Here is a 17,836-nt window from a genome sequence, read left to right as displayed (position 1 = left end):
TGCCCCCTTCCCAAAAGAAAAGTCCACCAGCCGCCACCAGTCTGAACCTACCCAAGAATGACAGCTGACTTCTGGGTTCAGACCTGAATCTGGTTCTGAACAAATCCAAGCTAATTTCCATTTAAAACGGAATTCTAGGCTAAGCCTAACTAGTCTTGAAAATACCCCTAACACATGTGCTGACTACCCTGTGTAAGAAAGATGTATACACTTACCTATTTTCAGCCTGCTATGGTTCAGTCATGTGATCTCCTGTTTGTCAGCCAGTCGCAGCTGCAGGGGAGAAGATGGCACACTCTGACAATGACAGGAATGCTTAGTAATATAGACATCACCCACAGCCTTCAAAAACCTATCTGCTGGTGCTCTCTCCTCTCCCCTGCAGCTGTGACTGGCTGACACAGAGGAAATCATATGACCAAAGCGGGCTGAAAATAGGTAAGTATATACATTTTTCTTACACAGATTAGTCAACATAGGTGTTAGGCGGGAAGCGGGGAGATTTTTAAGACTAGTTAGGTGTAGCCTGGAAATCCACTTCTGGCAGTAGCACTTCCACCAGCAGGAAAGACCCTTGCCAGCCTTGAGGGTGACTTGAACTATGGCTCCATGCCAGGGTTGCCAACCTCTTGCAGCATTTTTTACTGACAAAACGTAGAAAATTATCTGGCAGAGCACATTTTTTACTGGCAACCTGAGAAATTACAGAACTCCTATTAAAAACTTACACTGTGAATATTTAAACAGTATAAACATTATATGTAAACACTGACAATACCTAAAACAACGTCATTTTCTAAATTTACACTTAAAAAGCCAACACAGCATGAAATGATCAGCCCCTGATATTTACTGGCAGTTGTAAAAAACTAAAATCACAGATTTTTACAAACGGTCAGTAAATTTACTGGCGGTTGGCAACCCTGCTCCGTGCACACCTCCCAACATTTTAAGATGGGAATGAGGGACACCTACTAGAAAACCTATGTAGGCATAGGACGCGTCCCCCCCTTAAAAGGAGAATTAACTAAAAAAAAAAGGGTAATTAAGTCCACAAGGGATTTTTTTCCCACTACTATTCCTTTATATTCGTTTTTAAAATTTACAAATGCAGCAATTTAGATATCGGATGAAAGGTTTAGCGCTGGGAAACACTTTTTGAAAGATAAAAAGTGCATTTTATATACAACTCTATAGATAAGGCCAAAATAAGGGACACATAAGGGACATTGCTCCAAATCAGGGACAGTTGGGATTTATGCTCCATGCACTTGTCTAGTACAAAGCCAGGTGCATGAAGTATACTGAAGGATCTATATGACAAGGTCAGCTGATTGGCACAATGTCACCATGACCTGTTCCCCCCACGTGATGCCAGGGCATGATGGGAAATGCAGTCCTGGTGCAGGTTCATACCATTCCTCATTGGTCGAGCGCAGCGCGATTCGCGCAGGGCAATGTAGTGCGTACTGACGTTCGGCTACTGCCGCCTGTGATTGGTCGGAGGCAGAGCAGGCTTGCCGGGACATGTAGTTTTCGTAGGCACGGTCGCTTGGTGATTGGTCGGCCTGTGAGCGGTGGCTGATGGGCCATGTAGCGTGTAGAGTGGTTTGGGGCCGGCTCTAGCGGCGGGTGTTGTTGCTGCGATTCCGGCTTTGGTGGGTGTTCTGGTCCTCTGCATGGCCGGGAGCTGTAGGGTCATCAGTGCCTCAATAGCTCAGCTAGTGCTGAGGGGCCGGGGAGCCGCGCTACTGAGGAGAGGAGTGCCCGGAGTACAGAGGTGTTTGCTGGGAGGGCTGCCGGGGAGAGTGCGGGCCCCGGGGCTGGACAGGCTGCACAGCGCTGCCTTCTACACCAGCATACAGGTAGGTCGGTTATATACGGGGCCGCCTCCCCTCATACACAGGGCCACCGCCCACCTCCCCTCATACACGGGCCAGCACATGGCCTTCAGCCCTCTTCTGTCAGCCCTCATGCATCTCCACATGTCCTCCTCACTTCAGAATCCACTCACCTCTTCCTTCAACCCCCAAATCTATTATATTGCTGCTTACCAGTCATTGTTTGTGATGATAAATCATTAGATGTCCCCTGTTTTCTGCCATTCCGGTATGCTCAGGTGTGACTGGAGACTTAGGCTTTCCCCCTTTTTTTTTTCTTTCATTTTTATACCGTGATCCAGCCAGTAAGTCTGTCTTTTATCAAAAGAACAAGCTCTCCAGCAGAATGCATTTTCATAGATGAGACAAAACGCTTAACCACTTGCCGACCGTCTCATGCTGGCAGAATGGCACGGGGGCGCAGAACGACATAGCCGTACGTCAATCCGTCATCGTCGGCTAGCGTGCGAGCATGGGTAACGTGGACTTAATGTCCGCAAGTGGTCCCCGTGATCGTGGTACAGTGAGGAGAGGCAGAACGGGGAGATGCCTATGTAAACAAGGCATTTCCCTGTTTTACCTAGCAACATGACAGGGATCTACTGCTCCTTGTGATTGGGAACCGTGATCTGTCATGTTGTAGTGAGCCCACCCCCCACAGTTAGAACACACACAAGGGAATACACTTAACCCCTTGATTTGCCCCATAGTGTTTTAATCCCTGCCATTGACATTTACACAGTAATCTGCCTTTTTATAGCACGGTTCGCTGTATAAATGTCAATGGTACTAAAATAGTATCACAAGAGTCTCCGATCTGTCCACCGCAGATCCCTGCCATTACTAAAAAAAATATATATACCTCTTCGGCGGGTCCGGCGTCCTTCTGCGGCGTCCTCCCCGCTCGTTTCCCGTGCCAAGTTTGAATACGCTTGATTGGTTTGTGCAAAAATCATTGCATCTACAAAGTAGGGGCATAGATTTATGGCATGTTTTATATACCGTATTTATCGGGGTATACCGCGCACTATTTTGCCCTGAAAATCAGGGCAAAATCGTGGGTGCGCGATATACGCCGATACCCGCTTTCCCGCCACGAGTTTGAATACTGCGCCGGCATATACCGAGCGCAGTACACTCGTGTATCGTCGGGCAGGCTCGGCAACTGACGTCCTGTACGCTCAGGACGTCAGTGCGAGAGGCGCCGAGACTGTCCGAAGATACACGAGTGTACTGCGCTCGGTATATGCCGGCGCAGTATTCAAACTCGTGGCGGGTATCGGCGTATATCGCGCACCCACGATTTTGCCCTGATTTTCAGGGCCAAATAGTGCGCGGTATACCCTGATAAATACGGTTTATAAAAAATGCCATACATCTATCCCCCTACTTTGTAGATGCAATGATTTTTGCACAAACCAATCAATATACGCTTATTGCGTTTTTTTTTTGTTTTTTTTCCAAAAATATGTAGAAGAATATATATTGGCCTAAACTGAGGAAGACTTTTATTTGTTTTTTGGGGATATTTATTAATGTAAAAAATATCGCTTTTTTTTTTTCCAAAATATCTCTTTTTTTTTTTTTGTTTATAGCACAAAAAATAAAAACCGCAGAGGTATTCAAATACCACCAAAAGAGCTCTATTTGTGGGGAATAAAAAGGACGTTTTTCTTTGGGTACAACGTCGCACGACAATCGTCAGTTAAAGCGACTCAGTGCTGTATCGCAAAAAAGGGCTTTGTTAGGAAGGCTGAAGTGGTTAAAGGGAAAGTTGATTTTTACCACAAAACTGCCTATGCAGATAAGGGGCATCTGAAGATAAAAAAACAAACTGTGGAGCTCTGACTAGAGTTGAATTATGCCCTTGCGATAGGTGTAGGCTATTTACATACCTTATGAAGCCTGACTGGCGTGCTCCGCTGGACGTTGCTAGGTGCTCCGCGGGATGTTGCTAGGTGCTCCGCTGGATGTTGTTAGGTGCTCCGCTGGACGTTGCTAGGTGCTCCGCTGGACGTTGCTAGGTGCTCCGCTGGACGTTGCTAGGTGCTCCGCGGGACGTTGCTAGGTGCTCCGCTGGACGTTGCTAGGTGCTCCGCTGGACGTTGCTAGGTGCTCCGCTGGACGTTGCTAGGTGCTCCGCGGGACGTTGCTAGGTGCTCCGCGGGACGTTGCTAGGTGCTCCGCTGGACGTTGCTAGGTGCTCCGCTGGACGTTGCTAGGTGCTCCGCTGGACGTTGCTAGGTGCTCCGCTGGACGTTGCTAGGTGCTCCGCTGGACGTTGCTAGGTGCTCCGCGGGACGTTGCTAGGTGCTCCGCGGGACGTTGCTAGGTGCTCCGCTGGACGTTGCTAGGTGCTCCGCTGGACGTTGCTAGGTGCTCCGCTGGACGTTGCTAGGTGCTCCGCGGGACGTTGCTAGGTGCTCCGCGGGACGTTGCTAGGTGCTCCGCGGGACGTTGCTAGGTGCTCCGCGGGACGTTGCTAAGTTAGGCCTAGTCATCACTGCTCACCTCCACCGTCAGAGCTACTGCATCATTGGGAAGAGAGAGCATGTGAGGGGGTTTGAATCTGAGAAAGAGCCCCCTCCTGTGATGGTGGAGGTGAGCAGTAAAGACCATGTCCTGGGAATATTCCAGTCAGGCATCATACAGTATGTAAATGGCCTACACCTATAGCAAGGGTATTATTCATCTTTAGTCAGAACTGCACAGTTTGTTTTAATCTACAAACTTCCCCTACCTGCATAGGCAGGTTTTTTGTAAAGGTGAACTATCCTTTTAGGTTCCAGGCCTATTTTTGACTTTTGTTGTTTACAAGTTCAAATCAGTATTTTTTTAATAGAAAATTACTTGGAACCTCCAAACATTTATATACAGCAATACCTTGAAGAATTGCGAGTACCGCGGTTTATGAGCGTTTCACAATACAAGCTAATTATTATTATTTTTTTAAATCCTCTTGACTCAATTTGCGACAAGCAGGATTCAAGCCTCTGGGGTGTGCAGTACCGCATGTGACCAGAGGTACGGGGGCGCCGAAGACCACTCTGAGACACTCGGTTCCCGAGTGTGTCTCCAGAGCCCCGCACCTCTGCCCACATGCGGTACTGCGTGCACCAGCAGTGGCACAAACGATTCATCTGAGTTTCCTATGGGGAAACTCCCTTTGATATGAGTGCTTTGGATTACAAGCATACTTCTGGAATGAATTCTGCTCATACTACTGTACGTATATTTAACAGAAACCCTAGAGAACAAAATGGGGGTCATTGCGATATTTTATGTCACACGGTATACATAGTAAAAAAAACCGACACCATAAAGTTGGCACAATCATTTTTTTGTATGTGATTATATATATATATATATATATATATATATGTTGCACCAAGTAAAAAAATACCTAACACGTCGCGCTTCTAAAATTACGCACGGTCGTGGAATGGCGACAAACTACGGTACTTAAAAATCTCCATAGGCAATGCTTTAATCACTTCAGCCCCAAAAGGTTTTACCCCCTTCCTGACCAGAGCACTTTTTACAATTTGGCGCTGCTTTAACTGGTAATTGCGCGGTCATGCAATTTTGTACCCCAACGAAATTTACGTCCTTTTTTTCACCACAAATAGAGCTTTCTTTTGGTGGTATTTGATCACCTCTGTGGTTTTTATTTTTTGCGCTATAAACAAAAAAAAGCCAAAACTTTGAGAATTTTTTTTTTGCTATAATTTCCACAAAAATGTTTTAACCACTTGCCACCCACCAATGATAGATTGACGGAGGCAAAGTGGTTTCAATATCCTGAGTGGACGTCATATGACATCGCAGCAATCGTTGTTGCAGGGTGTCAGTCTGACACCCCGCAACACCGATCTAGGTAAAGAGTCTCTCACGGAGACTCTTTACCACGTGATCAGCCGTGTCCAATCACGGCTGATCACAATGTAAACAGAAAAAGCCGGTAATCTGCTTTTCCTCACTCGCGTCCACAATGGGCATCACTGATTGGCAGGCATTGTTTGGCACTGATTGGCATCCATTAGTAGAACACATACAATAGTGCCACCTATCGATGCCCATCCGTGCCGCCTTTCCGTGCCCATCAGTGCCACCTCATCAGTGCCGCCTTATCAATGCCCATCAGTGAAGGAGAAAACGTACTTATTTACAATGTTTTATAACAGAAACAAAAAAAAATAAAAAAATTTCGGTAATTTTTTATTTTTTTTGCAGAAAATAAAAAAACGAGGTGATCAAATACCACCAAAAGAAAGCTCTATTTGTGGGTACAAAATGATAAAAATTTAGTTTGGGTGCAGTGTAGCACGACCGCGCAATTGTCATTCAAAGTGCAACAGCGCTGAAAGCTAAAAATTGGTCTGGGCGGGAAGGTGTATAAGTGCCCTGTATGGAAGTGGTTAAAAAAAGAATTTCTTCATCGGTTTAGGCCAATATATATTCTTCTACATATTCTGGTTAAAAATAAATCGCAATAAGCGTATATTGATCGGTTTGCGCAAAAGTTATAGCGTCTGCAACTATGGGAAAGATTTATGGCATTATTATTATTTTTACTAGTAATGGCGGTGATTTGCGATTTTAAACAGTACTGCGGCTCTGCGAAGGAACAGATTGGACACGTTTTTGGGACCATTGACATTTTATACATTTATAAATATGCACTGATTACTGTGTAAATGTCACTGGTAGGGGGTGTGTTCTAACTGTATGGGAATAGGACTAACTAGGTGAGGAGACATATGGTTGTCCTTACTAGAAACAACAATATGTTTCCTCTCCCCTGACAGGACAGGGATTTACACACACAAATACTCGTGCTGGCTCTCGTACACGCGATCGCACTCTGGCGGCTCTTAAAAAGAACCCCATATATAAATAAATACATTTATATATGGAATTTCACGCATGGGTGCCATTCTGCCCCAGTAAAAAAATATGTGAGCCACTTAAATTTTTTTAACGGTTACCTGTTTAGAGTTACTTGCGCTAGAATTATTGCTCTCACTCCAATGATCGTGGCGATACCTCACATGTGTGATTTGAACACTGTTTAGAGTTGCGGGCACGACTTGTGTATGCGTTTTCTTTGGCGTACGGGCTTTAAACATTTTTATTTCTTTTTTTAAATTTTTACGCAGTTTCTTTGAAAAAAAAAAAAATTCTGATCACTTTTTTTGTTGACAGTAATAGGCGATGACAGGTACTCTTTATGAAGAGATCTTGGATCTTAAAGACCCCAAACCCCTTCTCTGCACTTGAAAGTATTCAACACGGCAAAATTGGCGTTTTTAACAACTGTGTAATTTTTTTGTTTAAATTTGCGCCGTTGGCGGTCGAGTAAACCTGTAGTGATGTCTTGATATCACTTCCAGGTTTTTACATCGAAGACCCGATCTAAGCCGAATCCGACTTTGTTCGGGACTCCGGGCAGACTTGCTAGCTGGTGGCTCGGGTCTCCCTGTGACCCGCGGCGGAAGGCAAGGAGGGCGTCCCCTCTCGCTGCTTATAATAGGCGTCACTCCAGTACAACCACTAAAGCAAAATCATGTACAGGTATGTGATTTTGCATGAAGTGGTTAAAGTTGACATGTACCGAAACATAGCCGGCGAAAATGGTATTATGGACGTTTTGCCGATTAAAGCGGATCTCCACTCTAAAGTGGAGTCCCGCTGATCGGCACCCCCCCCCCCCCCCTCCGGTGTCACATTTGACACCTTTCAGGGGGGAGGGGGGTGCAGATACCTGTCTACAGACAGGTATCTGCACCCACTTCCGGCCCTACGATACGGGCAAAGGACGGGTTTTTTCTCCGCTTCCCGTCCGTCCCCCGTTGTATGCTGGGAACACTCGGCTCCCAGCACACAGCGGGAGCCAATCGGCGGGCGCAGCGCGACTCGCGCATGCGCCGTAGGGAACCGGGCAGTGAAGCCGGAGCGCTTCACTTCCTGGTTCCCTCACCGTGGATGGAGGGGGGAGCAGCAGGGTGACGAGCGATCGGCTCGTCATCTGCTGCGATCACCGCTGGACTCCAGGACAGGTAAGTGTCCTTATATTAAAAGTCAGCAGCTGCAGTATTTGTAGCTGCTGGCTTTTAATATATTTGTTTAGTGGCACATCCGCTTTAAGAGAAAAAGGTGCTGATATCTGCCCCCAAAACGCACACAATTTCACCACCATTTTACCACAATTTTACTCTGCTTAGGGTGTGGTTTTCATAGGTCAGTGATGGCAAACCTTGGCACCCCAGATGTTTTGGAACTACATTTTCCATGATGCCCATGCCTTCTGTAGTGTAGTTGAGCATCATGGGAAATGTAGTTCCAAAACATCTGGGGTGCCAAGGTTTGCCATCACGGTCATAGGTCGTATGACTCAGAAACTGCATCCAAAACGTAATGCGTTCTTGTTGCGTTTTCAATGGAGAGGTGTTTTTTTTTTTAACTGACCAAAAATGCAGGAAGCAAGATTTTTAACGCCACAGCAGAAACACAACAGACCCGTGTGAAGATATAAATAGAATTAAAGGGATACATTTTTATTGAGCTTTTCTTGCGCTAAGGATGCCGATAATGGCACCTTTAATTACTGTCTACTATAATACAATTGTATATAAAAAATATATATACCGTATTTATCGGCGTGTAACACACGCTTTTTTTACCTTGAAAATGGAGGGTAAACTAAAGGGATGGGCGGGATATCCTCCTCTTGCGCCGCCTCCTCCTCGAGTGTAGCTTTTGATTGGAGGAGGAGAGCAGTTATGTGACCATCAATGAAACAGCAGATGAGTCACATGACCGTGTCCACGAGAGAACGGCATTTATTGAGGTATATAGAAGCTTTGATTTGCCATGACAGTGACACAGAATGGGTGGTGTATGAGAAGGGCCGACAGTGAGGTTTTCTATACTTTAGAGTACGCTGGCAATGCTGTCCCAGGAGTCTGGGGGTCTCCTGGGAGTGCAGAGGAGGAGGGGACTTTATAATGAAAGGGTGCTGTGTGTACTTGTGCTGTGCAGGGGGTCCGTGCGCTGTTTTTTTTTTTCTCAAACTTCCCTCTTAAAATTAGGGTGCGTGTTATACGCCGATAAATACAGTATTTAAAAAAAGGGGGGGGGCTCTGGGCCATATTTGGGGGGCTGAAGTTTCTCCTAAATCAGGGCTATACTCTCCTTCTCTTCAGCTCTGCTGTGTTCCAGATCTCCCGCTGGCCAATGTGATCTTCAGCCAGATCGGCTTTCGGGTACCAATTTTTGGTTATTTTCATTGGCCCCACCGAGATGACATATGTATGGGAGTTCATTCATTTTGGCCTTGCTAAAATGTGTACATTGAGCTGTGCTTGCACTACAGGACACACAGGCAAGTGCAAATTGCTCTAGGAAGTGCAGTCACTGTAAATCTGAGGGGAAGCTCTGCTGATTTTATCATCCAATCATGTGCAAGCTAAAATGCTGTTTTTTTATTTTCCTTGCATATCCCCCTCGGATCTACAGCGACTGCACTTCCAAGTTTACTTTCAGTGCAATTTGCATTTGTAGTTTGCACTTGTAATGCAAAGTGGATTTGGCTTTCGTAAATACCTCCATTGTCTCTCTTCTGCATTAGAAATCCTGCCGGTTTGCCAGATGTTTTTCTCTTGGTTAAAGTTACACCTCCTGGCATCGTGGACTAGGCCGAAGCCGCGGCCTCGCCTAAAAACTCCTGCCCGCAGCTCCTCAGGACCGGCGCGGTGTCGGCGCTGGTCCTGGTGGAAAAAAGAATCCTTTTTTTTTTTTTTTTTTTTTTAAACCTGAATCGATTTGACCTTGCAACTTGATTCAGGATTCAAATAGATTTTTTCCCCGACCCTACACTTACTCCAAATATCCTGGCCATATCTCTGAACCCTTCTGCACATAGCGCCCGTGTTGCAGTCCAGATATTGGTTACTGAGGTTTACATTAACCTTCTGTCAAACAGTCAAAATAGCGCATATCTTTTTGGATCAGTGTAGTGGTCATTTATAAGTGACAATAACACAATTAGAATGAAACTTTTGTTTCGAGACTTTGCGAACAGGTTGTTTGGCAGTATTGGGCATTTACTCATCCAGGCTAAATGTGCTTCTCCACACAGTTTTTTTAATATGTATGTGTTTTGAATCCTTTTAGAAACTAAGATTAGGAAATCTTCCTCACATCATTAATTTTTTTTAGAGAAAATATTCTTTCTAATCAATCTGACTTTTTCCTTTGCTAGAATTTTGGCGAGTCAAGTGCAGTTGATGATTATCCTCCTTTACCAGACTATGATCCACATGCTGTAACTGGAGACCCAAAGAAGATGTTCATTGTGCGTGCTAGAGGGCTACCTTGGTCTTGCACTCCAGAGGATGTGCTTACTTTTTTTTCTGGTATGTTTTCTAGTATATTCTTCTGTTGGATGATGATGCACTAGAGATGAGCTTTGATGTCCTCTGAACTGCTATCCAGACATCAATATCGTGCTTTTTTTTTTTTTACTCCAGTAAACTGGAGTCTGGGTAATTTCCCACACCTCAGCACACAAAACAAAGGGCCAGAATGCTGGTTATGTAAGTGCTCTTGTATGGGCACATGCCCATATTTAGTCAATGTCATTTAGTTCAGTTTCCTATCTACAGTGATATAAACTACATTTTGTGAACAAGGTACTACAGCGCTACTAAATATAAATAAAGGAAAAAAACAACAAAAATAACTGAATGATAAAAGCTGCAATATAAACGGTGAACTAAACCAAAAAAAGTGATATTGAATATGATAATTGCGCTAATATAAACTAATGTTGTGTACAACGTGTGTATAAAAGTGCATTAACAGATATACACACTGGTAGACAAGTGCCGAAAGACAACCAGTGCTAGTGAAAAATAACACAGTGTGTGATAAGCTAGAAAGTCCTGTAATGAGCTGAATGATCCGCAGCGCTTCCTCTCACCAGTTCAGACACACTTGAAAGGCTCCAGACATACCACAGATCATATGAAAAAAGAGAGAGAAGAAAAACCTCATGGTACAGTAACGTATAATATGGGAGGGGGACAGGGACTACACCATCTGTGTATGCACTCACGAATCCTTGGACATAAACAGTCTAGTAGTTGCCGCTCAGTGTGATGATCTCATTCGGATGTGCATCCGTTGATCCCCGTCACTTAGGCTCCTCCCTCACGGGTTGCGTCACTCGACTCGTGTCTGTCTGAACTGGTGAGAGGAAGCGCTGCGGATCATTCAGCTCATTACAGGATTTCCTAGCTTATCACACACTGTTATTTTTCACTGGCACTGGTTGTCTTTTGGCACTTGTCTACCAGTGTGTATATCTGGTAATACACTTTTATACACACGCTGTACACTGTATACATTAGTTGATATTAGCGCAATTATCATATTCAATATAAACTACATTTTATTTTTTTCTGATCCCTCGTGGATCTAGACATACAAATATATCAATTTTTTTTTTAAAAGTACCGTTTTTCTTACATATTTTTTTCATGCATTTTTCTTTTTTTTCCGTAATGCTTTTAAATTTATACAATAATAAAAAAATATTTTTGGGGGGGTTTCAGAAGAAGGGCGGGGGTTCATTTTTGCACTTAGTTTTTATTTATTTTTTTGTATTTTTATTTTCTGTCAGGTACTATTATTTTTCAACGCTCTTTGCGGTCTAACCACTCTGACTACAAACCTGTTTTGGTTTTCTATAGTGTCTAAATACAGCCCTTTGCACATTCAAAGTACCAACATACCAGTAAAAGGCGCAATACACTAGTACTTCAGAGGTGACAATGTAATACAATCCATAAGTCCAACAATAGGTATGTGATGAGTAATGGGTCTGCGAGTCAGGGCTGCCACCAAAATAGACCAGAAACCAGAAATGCAGTAGAGCTGAGAAAGACAAGGAGGGGGGCACCTATGAATAAATAGTATAGTAAACGCTTAAAAAATAAATAAAAAAGCAATATCAATTCACATGAGAGAGAGCAATGTTGCGTCACTAGTGCCTTCCAAGCCTCGCTCTGGATGAGTCCAGAAACCGCATGGCCGTCTCCCACCAGTGAACAGCGAAGATAAATAAGGAATAGCAGCGCAGAGCGCCCTGGCAGCTCACTACCTCAACCCCTCCCTGGATACCTGATGTATCCAGCAGGATCTACACTACACCAGTGATAAGCGGATCTCGTTTCATCCATCCTGACCCTGCTTTTGGACTGTATCCAGTTCATCTATGTGCAACATTGCTATCTCTCATGTGAGTTGATATTGTGTTTTTTTTTTTTTTTAATTAAAGTGTTTACTTTTTATTCAGAGGCACCCCTCCCCTTGTCTTCCACATTTAAAGTGACAGCCAGTGATGCATAAACCCCCCCCCCCCCCAAATGCCTGGGATCTCCATGACTAAGCTCTGAGGGGCAGAGTGAAATGTGTTGGGGGTGTGGCTTGGCCGGAGTCCAGGCTGAGGTTACCACCCACACCCCAGGGATGTCATGGATGTGCAGCCATAGGGAGACTTCCTCCGCACTTTGATGTTTTATTACACAAGTTTTTTATGGAAAATGTAGTCGGTGATTACTGCAAAGGTGAACTTATTTTTTTGTCTTTTTGCTTTTGACCTTGACCTATCGTTTATAATATAATTAATAGTCTTTCAGCCAGCTTTACTTATTTATTTTCCTCCAGAATGCAATGTATCTAATGGTATAGATGGAGTTCACTTCATCTTCAACAGAGATGGCAAACCACGAGGAGATGCCATCATTGAATTTGAAACAGCAGATGACTTGACGAAAGCTTTAGAACAGCACAAAAAGTTCATGGGGCAACGCTATGTGGAAGGTGAGCAGATTACATTTCTAACAGTTTCTATCAGTCAAACACTATTTTGTGAGGGTAATTTTCTAAGATTCTGGTGCAAAGAAAAAAAGAGAGGGAGGGCTTCTTAGCATTTTTTTTCTTTCTAATGTGGATTGTTCACATTACAGTGACATAACAGTGCACAGCTACACATGCCTTTTTGTTTATCTATTTCAAGTGATCTAAACTCTGTTGGAAATTAATTTAAAATCCCTTTTGTTATAAATAATGGTGTTTTTTGATCAATGTTCATAGAAAAATTGGTTGCTTGAAAAATGACAGAATTGTGGGTCTCATATTGTATCTTTTGGTTTTTCCATTGAAAAAAAAAAAAAAATTGTTGTTTGGCCAGCAAAAGGCTTAAGACCTCCAGTCCCTAAATAGTTTTTTTCCTGTGTCCATCACTTTTGTCTTTCATTACCTCATTTCATTTGTGTGTTGTAGTTTTCAGTATTATGTTTAAACACAAGAAATGTTGGCTTACTTCAAGCAATCCCCTTTGGTCTATTGCAGTGTTTGAAATGAGCCACAAGGATGCAGAGTTACTATTGCAAAGAATCCAGGCTTCAACGTCACCGACTAGAATGTCATCAATGCCCCAGTCTGCACAGGCATTGCCTTCTAGCCCAAATGATACCACCGTGAGGCTTCGTGGTTTGCCCTACAGCTGTACTGAACAGGACATCATCAATTTTTTTTCAGGTGACTATGCTGATATTAATTTGCCAAAGCGGTGTTCCAGCTACAATTTTATTTATTTTTTAAAGTCAGCAACTACAAACACTGTAGCTGCTGACTTTTAATACGGACACTTAGGCCTCGTACACACGATGGGTTAAACAGAGGACAGCGGTCTGATGGACCGTTTTCATCGGTCAAAACCGATCGTGTGTGGGCCCCATAGGTTATTTAACCATGCTTTAAATTTAAGCGATGGATTCCTAACCGATGGGAAAAAAACGATTGTTAGTAGGCACAACCATCGGTTAAAAATCCATGCATACTTAGAATCAAGTTGACGCATGCTTGGAAGCATTGAACTTCGTTTTTTTCAGCACGTCGTGTTTTACGTCACCGCGTCCTGACACGATCGTTTTTTTAACCGATGGTGTGTAGGCGTGACGGACCATCAGTCAGCTTCATAGGTTAACCGATTAAAACGGTTCATCGGTCCGTTCTCATCGGATGGACTGATCGTGTGTACGCAGCGTTACCTGTCCATCAGATCGGGTGCAGTCACCGCCATTCCAACTAAGGGAAACCGGCAGTGGAGCTTTGCGGCAGGCACAGGTCCCAGAAGACAACGGGGGTGCTCGCCGAAGAAGAGGACATGATGTCCTGGGCCACGGCCTGGCTGAATCGGAAGTACACCTGTACTTCAAAAAAAGGTACTAAAGGGAAAAAAAACTCATTTTTTTTTTTCAATCTCCTAAAACGAGGGGTGGTCTTTCATTTAAGACCACCTCTCAAAAGTGGGTGGAACTCCGCTTTGAGTATATTTAAAAAAAAAATTCTGTTACTATATCTGGTGAAGATTCTTTGGAGATGGCTCATGTCTTTGAAAGAGACGATACCAATGCCAAAGCAAATGTGCCGAAACCGTGTCATTGTTGCCTTGATTATACAGTTTGTCTGCAACAGACATCACCTGGGGCCCCCTTATACCTGCCTTGCAGCTCCTTTCTCCTCTGTAGCCACTGATGAAAACCGCAACCCAGTGGAATGGTTATGTCATTCCCCAGGTCATGTAACAGTGCTTGGGCCTTGACTGTTTGGAGCGCTGTCACAGGCTAGCGGGTCACATGCTTCCCCTTACCTGGAAGTTCAGGATATTCTTAGCATCTAAAATGGATCTGCAGTGGAGAGCAGGGTAAGGCAAGTATAAGGGGGTTGGGGAGTGCCTCATGCAGAGAAACAGTCACTTTGTCTAGCATGTCTAGATGTCTTTTGAAGTAAACCCTTGCTTTTGCTCTTGCAACCTCCTCCCCGGCAGCGCATACTCCTCAGAGCTGCTGACTGTAAATCAGCAGCTCTCCTCTCTGTTCCTCCACGCTCACTGGAACGCTGAGCTGTGGAGGGGCGGGGAGCGGCCGTCTCAGGCTCTCAGCGGCTCAATGAGAGGCTGAGACGGCATCAGTCCAGGCACCTGGTGGATCCAGACTTTGCCGTGGTGCCTGGATTGATTTCTGGGACGTCAGCAAAGAGTGGACTTCAGACCGTTATCTGCTTAAAACGGGTCACAGGAGAAGTCCAGCCAAACAAGCTCAGGCTGACTTCTCCTTTTAAGACGCTTATTATTTCTACATAAAGGTATACAGCCCACACTTGGAGGAAATATAAATGACAGTGGTATCTTTTACCTAGTTAAATCCCTGAGTGAGCTGCTAGTAGTTTTAGGGAGCCTCATGAGCATACGTATTGTGCAAGCTGTTACAAAAGTAGACTGGTAAGCTGCAATTTAGTATGTCACCAACCACACATTGGCATCCCCTCCATATTAGCTGAAATACAAAAGTTTGGTTTATTCAGTAATTTTAAGCTCAATATTGCTAAAACCAAAGGCCTTAAATCTCTCATTACCACATAACCACTTCAGCCCTGGAAGAATTTACCCCTTAATGATCAGGCCATTTTTTTTGCGATACGGCACTGCATTACTTTAATTGACAATTACGCCAGGCTTTACCCAAACAAAATTGGTGTATTTTTTCCCCACAAATAGATCTTTATTTTAGTGGTATTTGATCACCTCTGCGGTTTTTATTTGCCCTGAAAAAAAAAAAAAAAACGTGTCAATTTTGAAAAAAACAATACAGGTCGGACACTTTTGACAATTTTTTTTTTTTTTTTACCAGTGACATTATTACAGTGATCAGAGCTAAAAATATCTACTGATCACTGTATAAATGACACTGACAGGGAAGGTGGTTAAAGTGGATGTAAACCATCCATACATCCAGTGAAGTGAACAGCCTCAGATGATAGACAGAGATTAACCAAATCTCCCTACATAGGTTTTATATGTATATCTGCTGTCTTCACATTTTATATACTGTTTAGAATGTTCAGATCATGTTATATTTTCTCTTCCTGGTTAACAGAGTATGATTTGTCTGGGCATACAGTCTAGATAGCTAACATTGCTGATTGGAGGAAAGGCGCACACACCCCCTCTCATCATAAGTAGAGACTCTCACAGCTGTTTTGTAATAGGAGCTGCTCTCTGCTAATCTATTGTGCAGGGACCGCCCTATCCGCCGACAGCTGAGCGGGGATCCCCGCTGAGCCGACGGAGACACACGGAGCGGAACCAGAAACGGTCCGCTCCGTGTGAAAGAGCCCTTGGATGTAGTGCGAGCAGCCAAAGTTTTTGTCTAGATCTGCGGAGAGCCAAGGATCCGACTCCTTTTTTGTTTTAGCAGAAGGTCCCAAGATGGGGCAGGCAGCTTCTATTGCCCATTGTGTCCGTCAATTGGTCGTTCAGGCCTATGGTCTGAAACGTAAGGCTCCTACCCTTCAGGGTGAGAGCTCATTGTACCAGATGTGTAGGAACCTCCTGGGCTTTTTGCAGTGGGGTATCTGTGGCTCATATGTGTAAGGCTGCTACCTGGTCTTCCGTGCACATGTTTACAACATTTTATCAAGTGGATGTTCCGCTTTCAGGTGCAGTGTACTGCGGGCTGCCGAATAGGGTCTGAGGGCTTTTGTTTTGGCAGGGTGTCTCCCTCCCCTCAAGGCAATTGCTCTGGGACATCCCAGTAAGTAAGGAATAAAAGCCTCACTCTGTGTCTGTGATGTACTCAAAGAAAATAATTTTACAGGTAAGTATGCCAATTTTATTTTTATTTTTTATAACAGAAGAGATCCTAGAGGTCTCTTCTGTCATAAATGTCCCCCCTACCTGTCAGCAGGTAATGTGATCTGAGACACACGTGCAGCTCGAACCACATTTACAGCCCTGTGTGTCGCGTTGATGTGACTCCTGTGCGCATGCACAGGAGTCGCATCACAGCAGTCAAGGCCATTCAAGTGGCTGAGAATACAAAACCTGACCAGAAGACTGGGTAAAAATGGAATTTGCCAGGGAGAGCCGTGTCAGCGCAGCGCTGGAGGGTTCAGTTTGTGTGCAAGTCTGTCATAATGTACTAATATGCAGTACATATGAATACATTATGGCATAAAGGGGTTGTAAAGGTTTATTTTTATTTTATTTTATTTTTTTTTCTAAATAGGTTCCTTTAAGCTAGTGCATTGTTGGGTCACTTACTTTTTTCCTTCGGTTTCCCTTCTAAATGTTTTTTTTCTTTGTCTGAATTTCACACTTCCTGTTCCTCCTCAGTAAGCTTGCCCCCATCATCCGAGCTGTTCTGGCTGGGGGTTAGTCAGCGTGCTCGCCCCCTCCCTTGGGACTTCATCCCTACGGGGAGAACTTAATTTAGAAGGGAAATAGAAGGAAAAGGTAAGTGAACCAACAATGCACTAGCTTAACCACTTAAGGACCGCCTCCTGCACATATACGTCGGCAGAATGGCACGGCTGGGCACATGTACGTACAGGTACGTCCTGTACTAGTACCCAGCCGTGAGGCGCGCTCCCGCGACCCGGTCCGAAGCTCCGTGAACGGGACCACGGGTCCCGCGGACCCGATCGCCGCTGGAGTGCGGCGATCGCTCCCCGGAGCTGAAGAATGGGGAGAGCCATATGTAATCACGGCTTCCCCGTTCTTCACTGTGGCGGCTGCATCGATCGTGTGATCCCTTTTATAGGGAGACACGATCGATGACGTCAGACCTACAGCCACACCCCCCTACAGTTGTAAACACACACTAGGTGAAACAAAACTCCTTCAGCGCCCCCTGTGGTTAACTCCCAAACTGCAACTGTCATTTTCACAATAAAGAATGCGATTTAAATGCATTTTTTACTGTGAAAATGGCAATGGTCCCAAAAATGTGTCAAAATTGTCCGAAGTGTCCACCATAATGTCGCAGTCACACAAAAAATCGCTGATCGCCGCCACAAGTAGTAAAAAAAAAAAAAAAAAATTACAA

At 44.4% G+C, this 17,836-nt stretch overlaps 1 protein-coding gene across 2 annotated transcripts in view; it reads left to right on the top strand.

Moving 5' to 3' along the window:
• The first annotated feature begins 1,544 nt into the window (after positions 1–1,544).
• The window catches only part of GRSF1 (G-rich RNA sequence binding factor 1), a 32,355-nt gene continuing 16,063 nt past the window's right edge, over positions 1,545–17,836 (top strand). The window contains exons 1-4 of one of the 2 annotated variants that reach the window (XM_040326013.1): positions 1,545–1,865; positions 10,144–10,297; positions 12,612–12,767; positions 13,299–13,487. In XM_040326013.1, the coding sequence (XP_040181947.1) occupies positions 1,680–1,865; positions 10,144–10,297; positions 12,612–12,767; positions 13,299–13,487 (685 nt within the window). In that variant the 5' untranslated portion in view covers positions 1,545–1,679. The remainder of the gene's footprint in view (positions 1,866–10,143; positions 10,298–12,611; positions 12,768–13,298; positions 13,488–17,836) is intronic. The other variant, XM_040326021.1, reaches the window with a different exon arrangement.

Source organism: Rana temporaria, chromosome 1 (genome assembly GCF_905171775.1).
Source record: "Rana temporaria chromosome 1, aRanTem1.1, whole genome shotgun sequence".
In the NCBI taxonomy this organism is placed as follows: domain Eukaryota; kingdom Metazoa; phylum Chordata; class Amphibia; order Anura; family Ranidae; genus Rana; species Rana temporaria.
This window is presented reverse-complemented; position numbering and strand designations above follow the sequence as displayed.